At 40.2% G+C, this 22,002-nt stretch overlaps 1 protein-coding gene across 1 annotated transcript; it reads right to left on the reverse strand.

Annotated features, from left to right (window-relative positions):
• Positions 1–7,580: 7,580 nt before the first annotated feature.
• LOC116893413 (homeotic protein empty spiracles-like) lies at positions 7,581–9,175 on the reverse strand. Its single transcript, XM_032895195.1, has 3 exons — positions 9,151–9,175; positions 8,311–8,717; positions 7,581–7,811 (listed from the first exon to the last, which is right to left on the reverse strand). Exons 1-3 carry the CDS (start codon positions 9,173–9,175, stop codon positions 7,581–7,583), a joined length of 663 nt encoding a protein of 220 aa, XP_032751086.1.
• Positions 9,176–22,002: the final 12,827 nt, after the last annotated feature.

Genomic DNA, 22,002 nt, shown 5'->3' on the forward strand with positions numbered 1-22,002 from the left:
TGCTGATCTGTTGCCTTGGTTGCAACAGATCTTCTATGAGACCTTCAGACTGGTGGGTCCTCAGAGGAATATTCAAGCTATTGTCTTATGTGAAGCTGTTCTCCAGGGGTCCTACAGTGTGTGGTTTCTGTTTCCATGTGTGCAGCAGATCTCCAGAGAGGCTTTCAGTCTGTTGAGTCAGTTGCCCTGCATGCCACAGAGCCTGCAGAAGGTCTTCAGTTAGCCTGTGTGCAGAGGAAACGGTGGGGTACCTTCAAACTTTGGCATATTCAGGGGAGCACATATGGTGGTGGTCAGTTGGTAAGTTGCCATGTGTGCAGCAGATCTGTAATGCCTTCAGGCTGTGCTGTCAGTTGCCCTGTGTGCTGTGGATCTCCTGGGATGCCAGTTGTCCTGTATGCAGCAGATTTCCTGGGATGCCTCAGGCTGTGGTGTCTTCAGGGGAGCAGACTAGCTAGCAGTCTGCCCCAGAAAAAGGACTGTCCAGGAGGTATGTGGAATTCGTTGGGTGGGAGTTTTGGAGAGTTGTGGGTCCTGAGTCCAGTAGGCTCCCAGTGGCAGCTGCAGGACTTTGGGAGAGTGTTAACTAAATGCTCTGAGTACAGCAGATCTCCTGGCATGCCTCAGGGTGTAGTAACTAGCTCACAGTCTGCCCCAGAAGAAAGGACCAATTGGAAAGGCCTCCTCTTATTTTCTAATGTCTGTCTGCCTGTCTGCCTGTCTGTCTGTCTGTGTGCTATATACAGACGTCATGTGGTGACTTTTGACCTCAGAGACCAGAGGAAGGCACAATATCCCCTGGAACACATGACTATGTACCATTATGTAGATTTTGCAAGTCAAACTTGTTGTGTTTTTGCCAAGAGTGGTAATGACTCAATACTGCCCCATCCCTCAAGCCCCTATGTGTTTTAATAGACTTATTTTTATATGTATATGTGCAAGGCCTGGATATGTCTATGCACCATGTGTACGCTTTGTGGTCATGCAGGTACCTGGAACTGAGTGGTGGTCAGCCACATTGTATATGCTGAAAACTGAACCTAGGTTCTCTAGAAGAGCTGCCAGTACTCTTAAGCACTGATACTTCTATCCAGCACCTCATTTTTATTTGAACTTAATATGCTTTTGGGGACTTTAAAGTCTGACTAACACAGCTATCCACATGCAAATATTTATAAGGGAAACCTCATGATACTCAACCCTATAGGCAACAAGTGAATACTGAAATCAGGGGGAATAATCTACACCAGGGCAAAGCATACCAGTTGGTAATCTAATACCAAATGGTGGATCCTGAAAACATACAAGTGACATTATATAGACTTGATAGAGTATATGCATGTAATTAAGAATCTATGTATCTATGTATCTATGTATCTATGTATCTATCTATGTATCTATGTATCTATGTATCTATGTATCTATCTATCTATCTATCTATCTATCTATCTATCTATCTACCTATCTATGTATAATAACAATGAACAGAGGCTATGGATTTTTTTTCTGTTTTATAAATTAATTTATTCACTTTACATCCCAATCACCTCCCCTCCGTATCCCCTTTTCCACAGTACTTCCTCATTTTCCCTCTCTTTCTCCTCTGAGAGGGTGGAGTGTCCCCCCCCCGTTTATTCCCCCTGCCGCTGCCATATCAGATCTCTTCAGAGCTAGATTCAACCTCTCCCACTGAGTCCAAACAAGGCTTCCCAGCTTTAAGAACATAGTTCATACTCAGACAGGCAACAGGTTTAGGGACAGTCCCTGTTCCAATTGTTTGGGACCCACATGAAGACTGAACTACACATCTGCTACATATGAGCAAGGGTTACCTAGATCCATCTCATGTATGAAGAGGCTGTGAATTTCAAATTGAGCAAGAAGAGTTATGTGAGAAGGTTTTGAAGGAGGAAGGAGGGGGGGAAAGTGGTGTAATTACAATCTCAAATGTACAAGAGGTCTTTTAAAAAGTTTATCTTATTTTTATTTATATCTCTCTGTCTGCCTTAGAAACTACCCAGAAAGGACAGAAAAGCATGTCAGTTTCCTATGGAACTAAGTAACAACTGATTTTAGGTTGTCATGTGGATCCTGGGAACTAAAATTCTCTCCTCTGAATGAGCAACAAGTGCTCTTAACCTCTGAGTCATCTCTCCAGTTCCCACTTTATTTTTTGATTGACTTAAAGAAAGTGTCATTCTTATGGAAACTGGGTTTGTCAGAGTGCTTGCCTGGGATTCATGAAGCTCTGTGTTCAATATACAGCAATAACTGTGATCACATCATTAGGGAGATAGACACAGAAAGAACAGAATTTCAGGATCATTCTTAGCTAGGTTGTGATACAAGAGACCTTTGTAAAAGGATCCCTGTCTTTAGTCCAATCCTATTACCACTTGCCAAAATGAAAATGAAGACCTAATATGCCAACCTCCACATTTCTGGGAAAGTCTCCAAATGTATCAACCTTACTTTTGACTTAGGCAGTTTGTCTTCTGGCTAACTGATATTGTTAACTGAAGTTAACTGAAGGACATGTTTTTTGTGCTTAAACTCTCACTCTGAAAGAGGTGCAGTGTTATACTGTGATCCATAATACTAGTGTAGTTGCCATCCTGCTCAAAGATTTTTCTGTTGGTTTAAATCCATATCTGAGCAGTCTTTTCTGGTTTACAAAAGAATGATGATTTCTCCCCACAAGTATCCTGGCATGTTTATGAGTGGATATAATACTGGTATATGAACAACATGACTAGAGAGTGGATTCCAGATGGATTAGTAGAAGATGAAAGCAAAAAGATCAGAAACCCAAGTCTTGCTCTTTCCAAAAATAATAAACTCTTGACCCGGCTGAACTCCATGAAAACACATATCAAAGAATGAAAAGGCTGAATGTGGTGGTGCTTAACTTGGGAGACAAATGCAGTTGTATATCTGTGAGCTTGAGACCAGCCTTGTCTACAATCAGAATATCCAATGCTGTTACACAGAGCAGCCCTGTCTTTAAAAATCACCACCACCACCACCACCACCACCACCATCACCACTACTACCACCACCACCACCACCATGACCAAGAACAACAACAAAAGAAAGAAAGAAAAGAAAAACTAGAAAGAAAAAGATCCAGGCTCATCCTCTATGTATTCAAAACAACTTTGAACTTTCTAATTCAATCTCAATGCAGTGGTGAGGATGGAGTGCCCCAGGTCACCATCCCTTGCTCCCTCACTCAGCCTTAGGGTTTGGTGCTCATCCATTAGCATATGAAATCATCTCCCCAACCAACCCAGGGGCCCCATGTGTTCTTGATCTCTCAGATAGCCAGGGAGTTCTCTTCTTCTCTGCACCCCTCTACCTAGAAGCAGGATCTTGTTTAAGGAGGGTTAGCATATCTGTTTGTATACTTCCATTAAGGTTTGTTTAATAAGCAGGAGGAGGCCAGGTGTAGTGATCCACCTCTGTCATCCCAGTATTCTGGAGTGGGAAATAGGACAGTCTTGTATTCCAAACCAGCTTGGGTTAAGTGAGACCATGGGTGATTCTGGACCCGCCTAACCTACATAATAAGTTCTAGGGCAGCCACATCTATACAGTGAGACCTTATCTCAAAATAGTAATTAAAACAAGTGAGACCCTGTCTGAAAACTAATAAGTACATAGTGAAGATGTCTCAGTGGATCATAGTCATTGTGGTTAAGTCCGATATCATGAATTCTATCACCAGAACCCACAAGGTGGAAGGAGAAAACCAACTACCAAAATGCTGTCCTCTGACCTCCATATATGTGGCAGGAGTCAAGTTAAAATAGATTAATGTAATGCTTAAATTTTCCTTTCATTTTATGTGTTTGTGTATTTTGACTGCAAAATAGCGTATGTGTCCACAATATCAGGTCCCTCAGAACTGGAGTTACAAATAGTTGTAATCTGCCACATAGGTGCTGGGAATTGAATCCAGGCCCTCAGGGAAAGCAGCAAGTGCCTTTAACTGGCAGAATCATCTCTCTAACTCCCCAACCAAATTTAAAGGCATTCTGACCAACACAGCCTATTACATATCCACTTACCACATCACACCATATCTAAATCTGTTCTGCTCTGACCAAGACCTCATGAAATAAGAGGATTGCAGTATTTGCTAAGGGGGAACAGATAGCCCAAAGAACCAGGTATGAAGAGGAAGACTATAGAGCCCAAATGGCCATAGAAAGGTAAGAGGCACCACAATGGAAGAAGAGGCAGCTGCATAGGAGTCTCATGCAGAGAGTTGGCAGCCAGATATCTCCATAGCAGCCTGCCCCAGGGACCTAGTGAGAGTAAGATGTCATCACTAGCTGCCAAGGTGTGACACATTTCTGCTGTTGTCAAGAGTAGCATATACTCCCTATGCACATGCTCTATATCCTTGTATAAAAAGTCAGTACCTCTCCTCCCCATGCTCTTTCTCCCTTCATCTTCACCCAGAGGCAACCTCTGCATACTCCCACTCCCAATAAACCTCTCATGTGAGGTCTGTCACATGGTGTTGCTTTATGATTTCTATCAATTAAATGATAACACAAAGTACTCAGAAGGAGTCAGCGTGTACAAAATGATCACAGTTCAAACTGTCCAGTCTACACAAATTAAATTGAATAATTATCAGAGTTCCTGAAAACTGAGGGTGAGAGAAATAGTCTTCACCTTCAAGTTGGTGTTTCCCAACACCAAAAATCAGTCTTAGAAATATACATACAAGTAGCAGTATAAGGAATGAGAAGTCTTTATGGGAGGGTTTGAAGGTCTTTAGGGAAGAAAGGAAAGGGATAAATGATGTAATTACATTATGTACAAAAATAAGAGAAAAAAGTCCAGAATTAGGGCTATAGCACAGTGATAAGACATTTTTACTAAGTGCATAAAACACAGGGTTCACTCCACATGAAACAAAACAATAGAAATAATATCCAAAGGTTGAACATAGTGAAAATGAAGCATTAGAAGTGAATATAAATGGTTGAATGCAAGGCAAGCTGGAAGAGTACTATGGGGAGGAAGAGACCAAGAGAAAGCCAGGGACACAGGGGAGAAGGAAGTAGGGACAATATGAAAAATCATAATGATAATTATGGATTTGTATTTTTGGTTTTATTGTATTAAAATAGGTTCCTACTGAACAACCAAGTAAAAAACATACATGGGTTGGACCAAGCTCCTCCCACCTACATGTGTAGCAGTTGTGCAACTTGGTCTTCATGTGGATCCACCAACAATTGAAGTAGGGTCTGTGTGTTTCTGACTTTGTTGCTTACCTGTTAGTCTAACTTTGATGACTTGACTTGTCAAGTCAAGATGTACCCAGTCCTACAGGGACTTGTTGTTCCAGGGTAGGTTGGCACCTGGGAGGAGGGGTTCTTACTTCTTCGAAAGAGGGGGGCTGTGTATCTGTGGGACTGTGAGAACAAGACTTGAGAGGGATGTAAAGGGATGTAAAGGGAATGCATATATTAATGGAAAAAATAAGACAGACTTTCACTATGTAGTCCTGGTTGGCCTGAGGGTAATTATGTAGACCAGACTGGCATTGAACTCAGAGACCCATCTGCTCTTCCTCATTATTGGGATTAAAGCATGTGAGACCACACCTAGCCTGGAAGCCTCCTCTGTGAGAACTAGTTCTCATAGTTTTCAAAAGTGTTGACACACACCTTTAATCCCAGCTCTCGAAAGGCAGGCGCAGTTCAAAGCCACCTGGTCTACAGAGCTATGCAAGAGAAACCCTCTCTCAAAAAACTCTCAAAGTACTATGCCAATTGCCAAGGACAAAAAGCACCCATAGGTCCTACCCAGCTGTGAAGCCTACTAAACCCATCAATGATCAGCTGTTATGTAGTAGCAGTTCCCTCCCTCTTGGTGAGAAGATCAGAACAGAGGCTATTAAAAGGGAGGTGAGACAATAGAATATTCACAGGGCAATAAGGGAAGCAATAAAAGTAGTGTCCTGAGCCTTTAATCCCAGAACACAAGACAGAATTCTGTGAGTTTGAGACAACCATGGTTTGCATGTACAGTCCCAGCTCAGTCAAGTTATACAGTGAGACCTTGTCCCAAATACCCCTCAAAAAGGGGGGAGCTGGATGAAATAACTGCATGTTTGAAGAACTGGAATCTCCAAACCTATAAAGTTCCTTGAGATCAGGAACTAAACATCTCAATAGCTTCCCAAATCATTGAAACTGACCAGATTCAATAGGTCTCCAAAATCCCAAGAATATATAAAAAAACTGCTCAGACACTCTCAAGTCAATCAAACTACTTGGAAGAGGCTAAAATCACCTGAGCCACCAGGAAGACATTCTCTGTCCTGTTAAAAAAACTGCCTAGAGTTTGGGCAGTGCAGTCCAGGTTTTCAGCATTCATGAGCAGTCATTCTTGCTGACACAGGCTTTGGAGGTGTAAATGATTTTTGAATGACAATAGAACTCACTCTTCATCAAGTTGTACTTTGGTGATACTTGAACTTTGGTCCTCTCCCTCTACCTGGGGTGTGAAGATATTTGCTCATTCCTCCCCAGGAATTGTGTCACAGAATAAAATCACACCAAGAGAATCTGAGGGTGAAATAGTGACTTGTAAATCTGAGGAACAACAAACAGTCATGTCATTGGATTTAAGGCCTGAGAAATAGGAGAGAATTGATGCTTGGTATTGTAAGCCTAGTCATTAACTCATTGCTGGTAAGGTTGTGGACCTTAAAAGAACTTATTGCTGCCACATTCCTAAACTAGCATAATTCCTAACTGCATTCTAATTCCTTCTTCCCACCAAGTGTAGTTCCCACTCCTCAAACTTTAATAAAAAAAAAGAGAAACCACTATAGAAAGCCACAACAATTCCAAATGAAGAAGACAAGTGATCATTTGGTATCCTGCCACAACTATCTATCTACAACATAATTCCTTCAGCTGGGCTCAGGAAACATTGCAGACACAGACCATAGAAGAAAGCCATAGGTGGTCAAAATTCAGAGAACAATTATCAACCATGGGGTGCCCAGTTCAACATGAATATAATGCATATATAAAATAAAGAGTTGAGTTTAACTGTCAACACAAATATAGTGCATATTTGAAACAAAGAATTGAGTTTAACTACACATGCCTTTAATTAACAGAATATACCAAAGTAAAATATACAATAAACAACAGGGACCAAAGAGTTCTCAGCAATAACCTCATGGAAAGTAGAGATGGGCAAATTCGGGGACAACAAATTTGATAGCTGTATAGATGGGAATGTCAAATCTTTAGAGGCCTTGATCCAAGAACTAGTCCTGGAATACAATGTTGTGTCTATATGGATCTTCAAAGCTGCAGCTTTTGAGGGAGCTTGAGCTGTTTCTGGCTCTATGAAGTTAGCAGAGTACTAGAGCTTTGGCTAGGGCTGAGACTTATCTCTGGAGCTGAGTCTGATGTGTCTTCAACTGCTACAGATTGAACTGGGTCCGTGGCTTTTGTTGAAGGAAATGGGCCAGTGATTGCTATAGTCTGAGTATGGTCAGCCAGCACCACACCCAGAATGTTCCCCAAGCCTGATCAAGACTGGAGAATGGATGGGAAGGTATCAGAGGAACTCGGTTGAAGAAGGGAGCCAACATCTTCTAGGTTTGGGGACATAGAATGACCAGTGGCCCCAGAATTAATGAGAACATGACCCCTTGTGCTAGTGTGGTGAGCATGGGCTCTCCCACCTTGATGCCTTTGTGCTTCTTGGCGTTCTTCTGGATGCTCTCTGAAATATTTAGACCTTCGGTTCTTAAACCATATCTGAAGAGACAAACAAAGAAGAGAAAAATTAAGGAGAGAGGCCTCACACACTATTTAAGTCCTAGAGCTGAAGCTTCTGTGTGGAAAGACAAGGTCTTTTGCCAGCTCCCATTGACATACCACAGGGCCTTGAACGCCCAATAGGAGGCAGGAAGGCAATATGTGCAGGGCATGAATCCAGAGGGACAATGGAAATTTCTGATATACAAGATCAGAGGGTTCAAAGGAAACTCCATGGGGCATCAGTATGGCTCTAGGTTATTCAGGGTTTTCTGAGAGATCCAAGAGGGATGCAGTGCCTAACCATGTGTCCATGGTAGTGAAACACTCAGTCAACTTTCTGTAACCTGGGATTAAACAGCTTCTAACAAACAAACAAACAAACAAACAAGCAACCAAGCAACCAGAAGTGATGGGAGTCTGGGGGTAGCCATGCAGGTGGCTAACAGGGGAGGGGCTATACGGACTAGATAGGAGAGAGACAAGAGAGGGGACAGACCCGAATCTGGTATTCCATCACACAAATGCTTTGTGCCAACATCTTGCGTTGCTTGAAGGAAGGATACTTGGAGTTTTTGAAGAAATTTTCCAGCTCACGCTTTTGTTCTGGACTATACCTGATGCGACCTCTCCACTCTCTCATAGGAGCATTGCTGAGAACTTGTGGCCCTGGATGAGGATCCACTTGTGGATGAGGAGGGAAGTGAGAGGGAAAAACCTGAAAACCTGGGTTCACTGGAGATCCTGGAGGCATTTGTAGACTTTCAAGTAATGGGAAGATTTGTGGCATTTGGCGACTATGAGGTACTAGTTGGGCTGGGGGCATTTGGAGATCTGGGAATGTTGGAGGTCCAGAGATCCTATTTGTAGGTAGAATTGTTGGGGCAGCATTCTGCATTAGAAAGCCTAGGAGAAGGAATAAAAGGTCAAGGAGATGCCACAGAGCCTCCTCAGAGGCTGCCCTTCAAGATTCCAAATCAATATACCTGACATACTATGCAGAGAATTCCGTGCTATCTTGGTAGGAGAGGCAGGAGAACAAAGCACAGAAACTTAGCCTAAGAACCAGTACCCTGGCTGGCACCCTGACTTCTACCTACCTGCCAGTCCTAGAATATATCTTGCCTTCAGAATTGACATTAAAAAAGTAAACCCACAAAAAACTCCCGGTTTAATTCAGGACCCAGAGAGACTGGGGCTGGGTATCGACCTCACTCTGGATATGTGATACAACTGTCACAAGCCTGCTGTTCCTCTCTCACTCCCTTACTGCCCAAGAAGGGGATAAAGTGCCCCATACCATCTACATTATCCATTCAGCTTCCCCAGTACAACTCACCTGAATAATCAGTAGGCTCCTGCATCTTGGCTCACTCTGTTCTGGTGTTTGAGGATTGTGATCCCAGGACCTGGACTTAAATCACCTCTCATTACTGGCCCCTCTCTTCCCACCCATTCTGAAACTTGCCCTTGTCCTTGCAACACTCTGCTTTCTATATATAGTCCTCACCTCCAACTCTCCAGCCACACCTTCTCAAGGTGTAACCTTGGTGACTACAGTTTTCTTTCAAATTTTGACACAGGGTCTCTCAAGCTCCAGGGTTCCCTGGACCTCCCTATGTAATCAGATTGTCTGCAAACTCCAGGAGACCTGCTTGACTCTGCCTCCCTTCCAAGAGCTGGGATTAAAGGTGTGAGCAACCACACCTATCAGTTCATTTTTTTCTGTTTGAGAAGCTTCTGTATGCTGCTTTGTGCTGGGAACTAAGAAACTGATACCATCTAGGTTCTGCTTTCCAAGGGTTCCATCCCTACTCCTCATCGACATCTATGTATGTACTTACAGTCAGCCTTCTTGATGTTCTTTTTCATAACTTTCAAATTCTTGAGGCCCCCTCCACTCGAAACAGGGCCTCTGAATTGAAGGTCAACCTGGTCTACAGTGTGAGTTCCAGGAAAAGGGCCACATGGAGGAACCCTATATTGAAATAATAATGATAATAATGATAATAATAATAATAATAATAATAATAATAATTTTAAAAAATTATACATATGTGCAGGAAAGCCTATGTCCATCCCATATATGCTTCTTGGTTGATTGTTCAGTCACTGAGAACCCCAAGGATCCAGGTTTGTTGACCCTGTTGATCTTCTTGTAGAGTTCCTATCTCCTTAGATGCCTCAATCCTTCCTCCCAGTCTTCAGTAAGAGTCCCTACCCTCCAACCACAGTTAGGTGTTGGTGTCTGTATCTGAGTCAGCTGCTGTATGGAGCCTCTCAGAGGACAGCCATATTAGATCCATGTCTGCAAACATAAGAGAGTATTATTAATAGTGTCAGGGATTGGTGCTTGCCCGTGAGATGGGTTTCAAGTTTGGTTGCTTATTGGTTGACCATTCCCTCAGTCTCTGCTCTATCCTCCATCCCTGCATTTCTTGTAGACAGGATAAATTTGGGATTGAAAGTTTTGTGGGTGTGTTGGTGTTGTGGGTGTGTAAGGTTCCTGCCTGGCTAGAGGAGGTGCCCACTTCAGGTTCCATATTCCTAGTGCTTTGAGTCACACTAACGATACCCCCATTGAGTCTTGGGTACTTTCTTTATCCCAGATCTCTGTCTCTTTCTGGAGTTTGCTCCTTACCTCCCCACCCCATCAGTTGCAGATTTCATTCATTCTCATGATTATCTGGTGATACCCCCTTTCCCTCTTCACAACTGATCCTGAAACCCCCCATTTCACTACACATCCTCTCTCCCATGCAGTTTCCTCCCTCCATCTGCCTCTTATGACTGTTTTAGTCCCTCTTCTACGTGAGATTCAAGCATTCTTGCTTGTGCTTTCCTTCTCGTTTAGCTTCTTTGGGTCTATGGAATGTCACATTGGCATCCTGCATTGTACAACTATTATCCACTTATAAGTTTGTGCATACCATGTCCTTTTGAGACTGAGTTACCTCTCTGAGGATGATATTTGCAAGATCCATCCATTTGCCTATAAACTCATGTATCTTTGTTTTCAATAGATGAATAGTATTCTATTGAGTAGATCTACCACATTTTCTTTATTCATTATTTAGTTGAGGGTAATCTAGGTTGTTTAGTTTCTGGTTATTTTGAATAAAGCTGCTATAAAACATGTTGAACAAGTGTTTTTGTCAGATGTTGGAGCATCTTTTGAAAGTATGCCCAGGAGTGGTGGTGTATCTGGGTATTGAGGTAGAACTATTCCCAATTTTCTGAGAAACTGTCTAATTGATTTCCAAAATGGTTGAATATGTTTTCACTCCCACTTGCAATGGAGGAGTGTTCCCCATGTTCTACATCCTTGCCAACATGTGCTATCACTTCAGGTTTTATCTTAGCTATTCTGACAGGTATAAGACAGAATCTCAGTATTGTTTTGATTTCCATTTCCCTGATGACTAAAGACTTTAAACATTTATGTGCTTTTCAGCCACTTGAGATTCCTCTGTTGAGAATTCTCTGTTTAGCTCTGTGCCTGATTTTAAGTTTGGTTATTTGGGTTGAATTTTAAGCTAACTTCTTGAGATCCTTATAAATTTTGGATGTTAGTCCTCTGTCAGATGTAGAGTTGATGAAAATCCTTTTCCAATCTGTAAGCTGCCATTTTGTCCTATTTATTGTGTCCTTTGCCTTGTAGAAGCTTTGCAGTTTCATGAGGTCTCATTTGTCAGTTGTTGTTCTCATAGCTTGAGGCATTGGTTTTATGTTCAAGAAATTGTCTCCTATACCAATGAGTTCAATGGTATTTCCCACTTTCCTATGAGGTTTAGTGTATCTCGTTTTATGTTGAGGTTCTTGATCCACTTAGCCTTGAGTTTTGTGCAGGGTGATAAACAAGACTCTATTTTCATTCTTCTACCTGTTGATATCAAGTTAAACCAGCACCATGTGTTGAAGATGCTTTCTGTTTTCAATTGTGTGGTTTTGGTTTCTTTGTTAAAAATCATGTGTCCATAGGTGTGTGGATTTATTTCTTGGTGTTCAATTCGATTCCATTGATCAAACTTTCTGTTTCTGGGCCACTACCATCCAGGTTTTATCATTATTTTTCTGTAGTACAGCTTGAGTTCAGTGATGATGATTTCTCCCAAAATTCTTTTATTGTTCAAGATTGTTCTGGCTATCCTGGGTTTTTGTTTTTCCATATGAAGCCAAAAATTGTTCTTTCAATTCTCTAGATATTGTGTTGGAATTTTGATGGGAATTGCATTGAATCTCTAGGTTGCTTTTGGTAAGATGACCATTTTCACTATGTTAATTCTGCCTATCCACAATCATAGGAGCTCTTTCCATCCTCTGAGGTCTTTGATTTTTTTCTTCAGGAACTTGAAGGTCTTGTCATACAATCTTTCACTTGCATGGTTACAGTTATACCAAAAGATACTATTCTTGGCTACTGTAGAGGGTGTTGTTTTCCTAATTTCTTTATTGGCCAGTTTGTAGAAATGAGGGCTACTAATTTCTTTTATTTAATTTTGTCTCCAGCCACTTTGCTGAAGGTGTTTATCAGCTGTAGGATTTCTCTGGTAGAATTTTGGGGGTTGCTCATGTATACTATCATGTCATCTAGAAATAGAGGTACTTTGGTTTCTTCTTTTCAGGTTTGTATCTCCTTGATCTTCTGTAGTTGTCTTATTGCTCTGGCTAGAACTTTTAAAGTACTATATTGAAGAGATAGGGAGAATGTGGTTGGCCTTGTTTTGTTCCTGTTTAGTGGAATTGCTTTAAGTTTCTCTACATTTAGATTGATGTTGGCTATTGTATACTAGTCTGATTCTGTTTAGGTATTTGCTTTACATCACTGACACCTCTAATACTTGTAACATGAATTGGTGTTGGATTTTGTCAAAACCTGTGTCAGCATCTAATTAGATGATCGTGTGATTTTTTTATTTCAGTTTGTTTATATGGTGGAGTACATTGATGGATTTTTGTATGTTGAACCATATCTGCATCCCAGGGATGAAGCCTATTTGATCATGATGAATGATATTTTTGCTGTGTTCCTGACTTTGTTTTGTGGGTATTTTATTGAATATTTTTGGATCAATGTTTATAAGAGAAATTAGTCCAAAGTTCTCTTTTTTGTTGGGCTATTGTGTGGTTTAGTTATCAGACTGTGGAAACATAGACTGAGTTTGGCAGTGTTCTTTGTGTTCTGTTCTGTGGAGTAGTTTGAGGATTATTGATATTAGCTCTTCTTTGAAAGTCTGATAAAATCCTACACTAAAATGATTGGGCCCTGGGTTCCCAGGCATTTTTTAAATTTTTTATTGGAAGACTTTTTTCTTTTTCTTCTTTGAATTTTTTTAATTTACATTTCAAATGGTATTCCTTTTCCTGGTTTCCCATTCATAAACCCCCTATCCCACCTCCTCCCCTTCTTCTATAAAAGTGTTCCCTTCCCTATCCACAATCCCCATTCCCACCACCCTTGACATTCTCCTATACTGGGTCCAGCCTTGGCAGAACAAGGGGCTTTTCCTTGCACTGGGGCCCAAAAAGGCCATCGTCTGCTACATATGCAGCAGGAGCCATGGGCCCAAGTATAGCCTTTGGGTCATAGTTTAGTCCCTAGGAGCTCTGGTTGGTTTGAATTGTTGTTCTTATGGGGTTGCAAGCCTCTTCAGCTGTTAATGTCTGACTATATTACTTTATGGGTTATAATGCTTTATAAATAGTTTACCTAATCTTTTTTTTTCTTTCTTCAGAGCTGGAGACTGAACCCAGGGCCTTGAGCTTGCTAGGCAAGTGCTCTACCACTGAACTAAATCCCCAACCCCACTAATCTTAATTTAACTTTGGTAAGTGGATAATATCTGCCTAGAAAATTATCCATTTCTTTAAGATTTTCTAATTTTGTGAACTAAAGAATTTTGAAGTAAGGTGTAATGATTCTTTGAATTTTCTCAGTATCTGTTGTTATCTCTCACTTCTCATTTCTAATTTTGTTTCTTTGGATACTCTTTCTCTATCTTTTAATTGGGTTGGCTATGGGTTTGTCTATCTTGTTGATTTTCTCAAAGAACCAGCCCTTGGCTTCCTTAATTCTTTGCATAGTTTTCTTTGTTTCTAATTGATTGTTTTCATCTCTGATATTTCTTTCCTGCTTTCTACTTGTCTTTGGTGTACTTGCTTCCTCTTCCTCCTCCTCCTCCTCCTCCTCCTCCTCCACCTCCTCCTCCTCCACCTCCTCCACCTCCTCCTCCACCTCCCTTTTCTTCTTCTTCTTCTTCTTCTTCTTCTTCTTCTTCTTCTTCTTCTTCTTCCTCTCCTCCTCCTCCTCCTCCTCCTCCTCCTCCTTTTCTCTGAGATTTCAGGTAAACTTTTAAATGACTCACATAAGAACTTTCTTGTTTGGTTGGTTTTTAATTCTTTAATCTTTCAAACAGTCCAGTCTTTATCCCCCTCCTGGTTCACCCTCTGACTGTCCCATATCCCATACCAAGAGGATGTTCCTATCCCCCATCAGACCTCCATACTCCCTGACCTGGAAGTCCTCTCCGAATATGAGTTGGGGGCTTCATATCATCTGTTGTATGCTGCCTGTTTGGTGGCTCAGTGTCAGAACAATCTCAGTGGTTCATGCTAGTTGAGACTGCTTGCCTTCCTATAGGTCCCTTTCCTCCTCAGTTTCTTCCAGCTTTCACTAATTCAACCACAAGGATCACCAGATTTTGTCCATTGGTTGGGTGTAAATATCTGCATCTTACTTCTTTCAGCTGCCTGTTGGGCCTTTCAGAGGGAAGTCATGATAAGTTCCTATTTGTAAGCACACCATAGTATCAGTAAAAGTGTCAGACCTTAGTGCCTCCCTTTGAGCTGGATCCCAATTTGGGCCTGTCAGTGGATATACTTTACTTCAGGCTCTTCTTCATTTTAGACCCTGCAGTTCTTTCAGACAGGAAAAATTGTGGGTCACAGATTTTGATTGTGGGATTGCAATGCCATTCCTCCACTTGATGCCCTGTCTTTCTGCTGGAGGTGGACTCTACAAATTTTCTCTCCACTGTAGGCATTTCATCTAAAGTCCCTCCCTTTGAGTCCAGAGAGTCTCTCACTTACTGGGTTTCTGGTATATTCTAGAAGATCCCCCACCTCCTATCTCCCAAGGTTTCCCATTTCCATTCTCTCTGCTGGCCCCCAGGGCTTCAGTTCTGCTCTCTCCCCCACCCAGTACTTGATAATGTTCCCCTCTTCCCCTCATCGTTCCCTTTTCTACTGTGGTTCCTCACTTCTTCTCCCCACCACCCCTGATTTCTATTTTCTCTCTCCCAAGTGGAATTGAGACATCCTCACTTGAGTTTATCTTCTTGAGTTCTGTGGATTGAATCCTGACGTTCTGTACTTTTTGGCTAATATCTACTTATTAGTGAGTACATATCATTCATGTCCTTTTTGGGTCTGAGTTACCTCACTCAGAATGATATTTTCTAGTTCCATACATTTGCTTGCAAAACTCATGATGTCTTCATTCTTAGTAGATGAGTAGTATTCCATTTTGTAAATGAACTACATTTTCTTTATCCATTTGTCCATTGTGGGACATCTGTCTTATATCCAGATTCTGGCTATCACAAATAAGGCCACTATGAACGTAGAAGAACACATACTCCTGTGGCATGGAGGAGGCATCTTTAGGGTTTATGCCCAAGAGTGATATAGCTGGGTCTTCAGGTAGATATAAATCCACTTTTCCAGGAAACCTCTAGATTGATTTCTAGAGTGGTTGTACCAGTTTGCAATCCCACCAGCAGTGCAGGAGTGTTCCTCTCTCTCCACCTCCTTAACAACATGTGCTGTCACCTGAGTTTTTGATCTCAGCCATTCTGATTGGTCTAAGGTGGAATCTCAGGGTCGTTTTGATATGCATTTCCCTGATCACTAAGGATCTGAAACATTTCTTTAAGTGCTTCTTGGCCAATTGAGAGGCCTCTGTTGTGAATTCTCCATTTAGCTCTACACACCAGTTTGGGGATGTGGTGGGGGATGGTTGTTTGGTTTCTTGGTCATTAGCAATCTGAGTTCTTTTTATATTTTGGATATTTGCCCTCTATGGGATATGGGGTTAGTGAATAATTTTTCCCAGTCTTTAGGTTGCCAACTTGTCCTATTGACTATGTCCTTCGCATTACAGAAGCTTTCCAATTTAATAAGGTTCAATTTATCATCTCTTGATCTTAATGATTGAACCATTGGAGTACTGTTTAGGAAATCCCCCTGTGCCAATGAGTTTGAAGCTCTTTCCCACTTTCTCTTCTATTAGATTCAGTGTATCTTGGTTTATGTTGAAATCTTGATACTCTTGGACTTGAGTTTAGTGCAAGGTAACAAATATAGATCCATTTTCATTTTTCTACATGTGGATTGCCCATTAAACCAGCACCATTTATTGAAGAAGCTTTCTTTTCTTCATTGCATATTTTTGACTTGTTTGTCAAAGATCAAGTTTCTGTAAGTGTGTGGTTGTATATGAGAACTTTCTAACTTCTTTATGGAGGCACTTTGAGTTATGAAATTTCCTCTTAGCACTGCTTTCATTGCATCCCATGAATTTCAATTCATTTTGCCTTCATTTTCATTGAATTCTAGAAAGTCTTTAATTCCTTTCTTTATTTCTTCTCAGACACAGAGACTTGTTTAATTTTCATCAGTGTATAGGCTTTTTGTGTTTCTGCTGTTGTTGAATTCCAGCTTCGATCTGCAGTGATCTGATAAGATACAAGCCAATATTTCAATTTTCTTGTATCTGTTGAGGCTTACTTTGTGACAAATTATATTGTCAATTTTGAAGAAAATCCATGAGATGCTGAGGAAGGTATATCCTTTTGTGTTTGGTTGAAATATTCTATAGATGTCAGTTATGTCTTTTGATTCATAGTGTCTGTTAGTTTTGTTATTTCTCTGTTTAGTTTTTGTTTGGGTGACTTCTAAGTTGGTGAGAGATGGGGTGTTCAAATTTCTCACTATTAATGTGTGGGACATGCTGTATGATTTAAGCTTTAGCAATGATGCTTTTACAGATTGAGTGCCCTTGTGTTTGAGGCTGAGGTGTTCAGAACTGAAACACCATCTTGGTCAATTTTTCCTTTGATATGTATGAAGTGACATTACCTGTCCCCAATCTTGGTTGAAATTGTACTTTATTAGGTATTAGAATGGCTACTCCAGCTTGCTTCCTGAGTCCATTTGCTTGGAATACTTTTTTTCCAGCCCTATATGCTGAGGTAATATTTATCTTTACTGCTGAGATGTCTTTCTTGAATTCAGCAGAATTATGGATGCTGTTTTCACATCCGTTTTCTTAGTCTTTGTCTTTTTAATGGAGAATTGAGTCTATTGACATTGAAAGATATTAATGATGTGTGTGTGTGTGTGTGTGTGTGTGTGTGTGTAATTTCCTTGTTTTGACTGGAATGTTACTTATTTTCTGTGTTTTCTTGGATTTAGTTATTCTGTGTAGGTTGGGGTTTTCCTTCTTGTATTTTTGTAGGGTGAATTTATGGATATATATTGATTGAATTTGGATTTTTATTGAAATACCTCTTTTTCCCCATCTATGGTGACTTAGAGTTCTGCTAGGTATAGTAGTCTAGGTTGCAGTAAGTTGGCTTAATGTTGTTTATATTCTAATGTTAATTTCAGGCCCCTAAACCTGGCCTCCAAATACAAAGGAGTCTGTATATAAGACACTGAGGGACTCAGTCCCCCATTAATTGTGATTATTAAATAAAGATGCAAACAGCTAATAGCTGGACAGAAGAGACATAGATGGAGTAGGTTCCATGGGCTTGGGGAGAGAGGACCAGTAGGACAGAAGGAACAGGAAATAGCCATCACATGGTAAAGGAGGAACATGCAGGAGAGGGGAGAGAGAAGAGTGGCTATGGGAAAGAGAGAAAGAGTGGACAGTGTAGCCTGAGGGCTACCAAACTGGAGCTAAGAGGACCCAAGATGAAACATAGTAAGTTATGTTACAGGGTTATTATTATTAAAGTAGATTCTAGCTGCACGGATGGTAAGCAGCTGATTAGCTATTTTGATGCATAAGGCTGTGTGTGTTTTAATCTGGGAACTCAACCACCAAAGGTGGGGTAGAATTCCCGCATATGGATTTTTCATATTTTCTACTACATAGGTAGGTGAATTTTAGAGGTTGCAAGATATCTGTTCAGGTCCTTCTAAATTTAGAGTCTTTGTTGAGAAGTGAGGTGTTATTCTGATAGGTCTCCTTTTGTATATAACCTGGCCTTCTGTCCTTGCCGCTTTCAATATTCCTTCTTTCTTCTATAGACTTTGTGTTTTGATGTTCCAGGAAGATTTTCTTTTCTGGTCCAGTCAAATCGGTGTTTTAAAAACCTCACTTTTCTTTACAGGCATCTTTTTCTTTAGGTTGGGAAAATTTTCATCTATGATTTTGTTGAGAATATATTCTCAGCCTTGAAGTTGAGAATCTTTACCTTCTTCTATTCCTATTATAATTAGTTTAAGTCTTTATGGTTTCTCTATTTTTCTGGATGTTTTGTGTCAGGAGATTTTTACATTTAACATTTTCTTTGACTGATATATGAATTTCTTCTATTATATCTTCTATGCCAGAGATTCACAATTCCATCTCTGATATTCATTTTTTAAGCATTTAAAAATTGACACTTTAATTAGTATACAGGGGAGGGGCCATGGAATAGAGGGTTTATGGATGAGAAACTGGGAAAGGGGATAACATTTGAAAGATAAATAAAAAATCCACTGAAAAGATTTTAAAATAATTTTCAACAAAAATTTACTTTTTCTACACTACCATTAAATCTATTCATATATTTTTATGTTTCTTATTTTTTGAGGAAAAATTACTTTGTCATTTGATTTATTTTTTGATTTTTATTGGTTATTTTTAATTTACATTTTAATGTTATTCCCTTTCCTGGTTTTCCATCTATAAACCCCCTATCCCATCCCTTCTCCTTCTTCTATGAGGGTGTCCCCCCTCTCCAAACAACCTACCTTCCTGCCTCCCCACCCTGACATTCCTCTACATTGGGGGAAGGGAGGGGTTCCAGAATTGGCAGGATCAAGGGATTCTCCTTCCATTGGTGCCCTACAAGACCATCCTCTGCTGCATAGGCAGCTAGAAACATGGGTCTGTCCATACTTATTCTTTGGTTAGTAGTTTAGGCTCTGGGAGCTCTGAGTGATTGGTATTGTTCTTATGAGGTTGCAAGGCCCTTCAGCTCTTTCAGTGCTTTCTCTAACTCCTCCAATGGGGAGTTCATTCACAATCCAATGCTGCTAGCATTTGCCTCTGTATTTTTCATGCTTTGGCACAGCCTCTCAAGAGATAGCTATATCAGGCTCCTGTCAGCATGAACTTCTTGTCATCAGCAATATTGCCTGGGTTTGGTGGTTTTTCTATATGGGCTGCATCCTCAGGTGGGGCAGGCTCTGAATGTCCATTCCTTCAGTCTCTGCCCCAAACTTTGTCTCCATATCTCCTCCTATGAATATTTTTATTCCCTCTTTCAAGAAAGACTGGAGCTTCTGAACTTTGGCCATCCTTCTTGAGCTTCATGTGGTCTGTGGATTGTAACTTGGATAAATTGAGCTTTTGAGTGCATGCCATGTTTTTTTGTTTGTTTGTTTGTTTTTGTTTTTTTTTGTGATTGGGTTATGTCACTCAGGATGACATTTTCTAGTACAATCCATTTGCTTATGAATTTCATGAAGTCATTGTTTTTGATAGGTGAGTAGTACCCCATTGTGTAGATGTACAACATTTTCTGTATCCATTCCGCTGTTGAAGGGCATCTGGCTTCTTCCCAGCTTGTGGCTATTATAAACAATGCTACTACGAACATAGTGGAACATGTGTCCTTGTGATATGTTGGAGAATCATTTGGGTTTATGCCCTGGAGTGGTATAGCTAGGTCCTCAGGTATTACTATGTCTAATTTTCTGAGGAACCTACACATTGATTTCTAGAGTGGTTGTATCAGCTCAATTCCACCAACAATGGAGGAATGTCCCTCTTTCACTGCATTCTTGCCAGCATCTGTTGTCACCTGAGCTTTGTATCTTATCCATTCTGACTGCTGTGAGGTGGAATCTTAGGGTTGTTTTGATTTGAGTTTCTCTGATGACTAAGGATGTTAAACATTTCTTTAGGTACTTCTCAGCTGTCAATGATGGGGCTGAGGATACCAGGAAGAGAATGGGGGACAAGAGATATGAAAAAGGACGCCAAGACAAGAGTCTGATCAAGGCGACAACTTTATTTTTTCCCAACACTGAATTTATACTATATCAGGGGTAACAGAGGGAGGGAAGAAATATGAAACATTTCCACAGGCCAAGGACACAGTATTTGTGTGGTCAGCTGATGTCAACAGGATGTTGGTTTTTCAGAAAGGTTACATGTTTATCATATTATTAGTCAGCAGGATGTTGGTTTTTCAGAAAGGTTACAAGTCATCACATTGGGTATCTTGATGTCAAATGTATTTCTCAGCAAGGTCAGAGCTTTATCATATGATTATTCATCTTGAGCACCAGACTTATATTAGTCTTCTGCAGCTGGCTGGGGATTTTCCATGAACCTAGTCATACTTAATTCTAACCATAATAATAATATCAATAATGGAGGGTTTCAAGGGCATCACTCTCAACACTCAGCCATTTGGTAGTCCTTAGTTGAGAATTAGTTTTTAGCTCTGTACCCCATTTCTATTATGGTTATTTGATCTTCTGGAGTCTAACTTCATTAGTATTCTGTATATATTATATTATTGTATATAAGCCCTCTATTGGATGTGGGATTGGTAAATATCTTTTCCCAATCTGTTGGTTGCCATTTAGTCCTAATGAAAATGTCCTTTGCCTTACAGAAGCTTTGCAGTTTTATGAAATTCCATTTTCAATTCTGAATTGAAGAGCATAAGCTGTTTGTGTTCAGTTTAGGAAATTTCCCCAGTTCCCATTTGTTCAAGGCTCTTTCCCACTTTCTCTTCTACTTGTTTGAGTGTATCTAGTTCTATGTGGAGGTCTTTAATCCACTTATACTTGAACGTTGTACATGTAGAGAAGAATGGATCAATTTGCATTTATCTACATGCTGACCTCCAGTTGAACCAGCACCATTTGTTGAAAATGCTGTGTATTTTTCCCATTGGATTGTTTTAGTTACTTTGTCAAAAATCAAGTGAATTTAGGTGTGTTGGTTCATTTCTGGGTCTTCAATTCTATTCCACTGATTTACCTGCCTGTCTCTGTACCAATACCATACAATTTTTTTATAACTATTTCTCTGTAATACAGCTGGAATTTAGGAATGTTGATTCCCCCAGAATTCCTTTTATCTTTGAGAATAGTTTACTCTATCCTTGATTTTTTTTAATTCCAATTGAATTCGCAAATTAGTCTTTCTAACTAGATATAGAAATGAATTGGAATTTTGATGGAGATTGCATTGAATATGTAGATTGCTTTCAGCAAGCTGGCCATATTTACTTTATTAATCCTGCAAACCCCTGAGCATGCCTGATTTTTCCATCTTCTGAGATCTTTTGCGATTTCTTTCCTCAGAGACTTTAATCTTGCGTCATACAGATCTTTCACCTACTTGGAAGTCACTCCAAGGTTTTTTATATTATCTGTGGCTATTGTGAAGGGTGTCATTTCTCTAATTTCTTTCTCAGCCTGTTTATCCTTTGATTGGAGGAAAAATACAGATTTGTTTGAGTTAATTTCATATCCAGCCACTTTGCTGAAGTTGTTTATCAGGTTTACGTATTGGTAAAATTTTTGGGGTGATTTATATATACTATTATATCATCAGTAAATAGTGATATTTTGACTTTTTCCTTTCCAATTTGTATCCCTTTGACCTCCTTTTGTTGTCTTATTGCTTTCACTAGGACATATAGTACTATTTTAGATAGGTAGGGAGAAAGTGGACAGCCTTGTCTTGTCTCTGATATTAGTGGGATTACTTTACATGTCTCTCCATTTAGTTTGGAGTGGGCAACTGGTTTGCTGTATTTTGTTTTTACTATGTTTAGGTATGAGCTTGAATATCTGGTGTTTCCAAGCTGTTTATCATGAAGGGATATTGAATTCTGTCAAATGCTTTCTCACAATGTAATGAGATGATCATGTTTGTTTATTATGTTGA

This window comes from Rattus rattus, chromosome 2 (genome assembly GCF_011064425.1).
Source record: "Rattus rattus isolate New Zealand chromosome 2, Rrattus_CSIRO_v1, whole genome shotgun sequence".
NCBI classification, from domain to species: domain Eukaryota; kingdom Metazoa; phylum Chordata; class Mammalia; order Rodentia; family Muridae; genus Rattus; species Rattus rattus.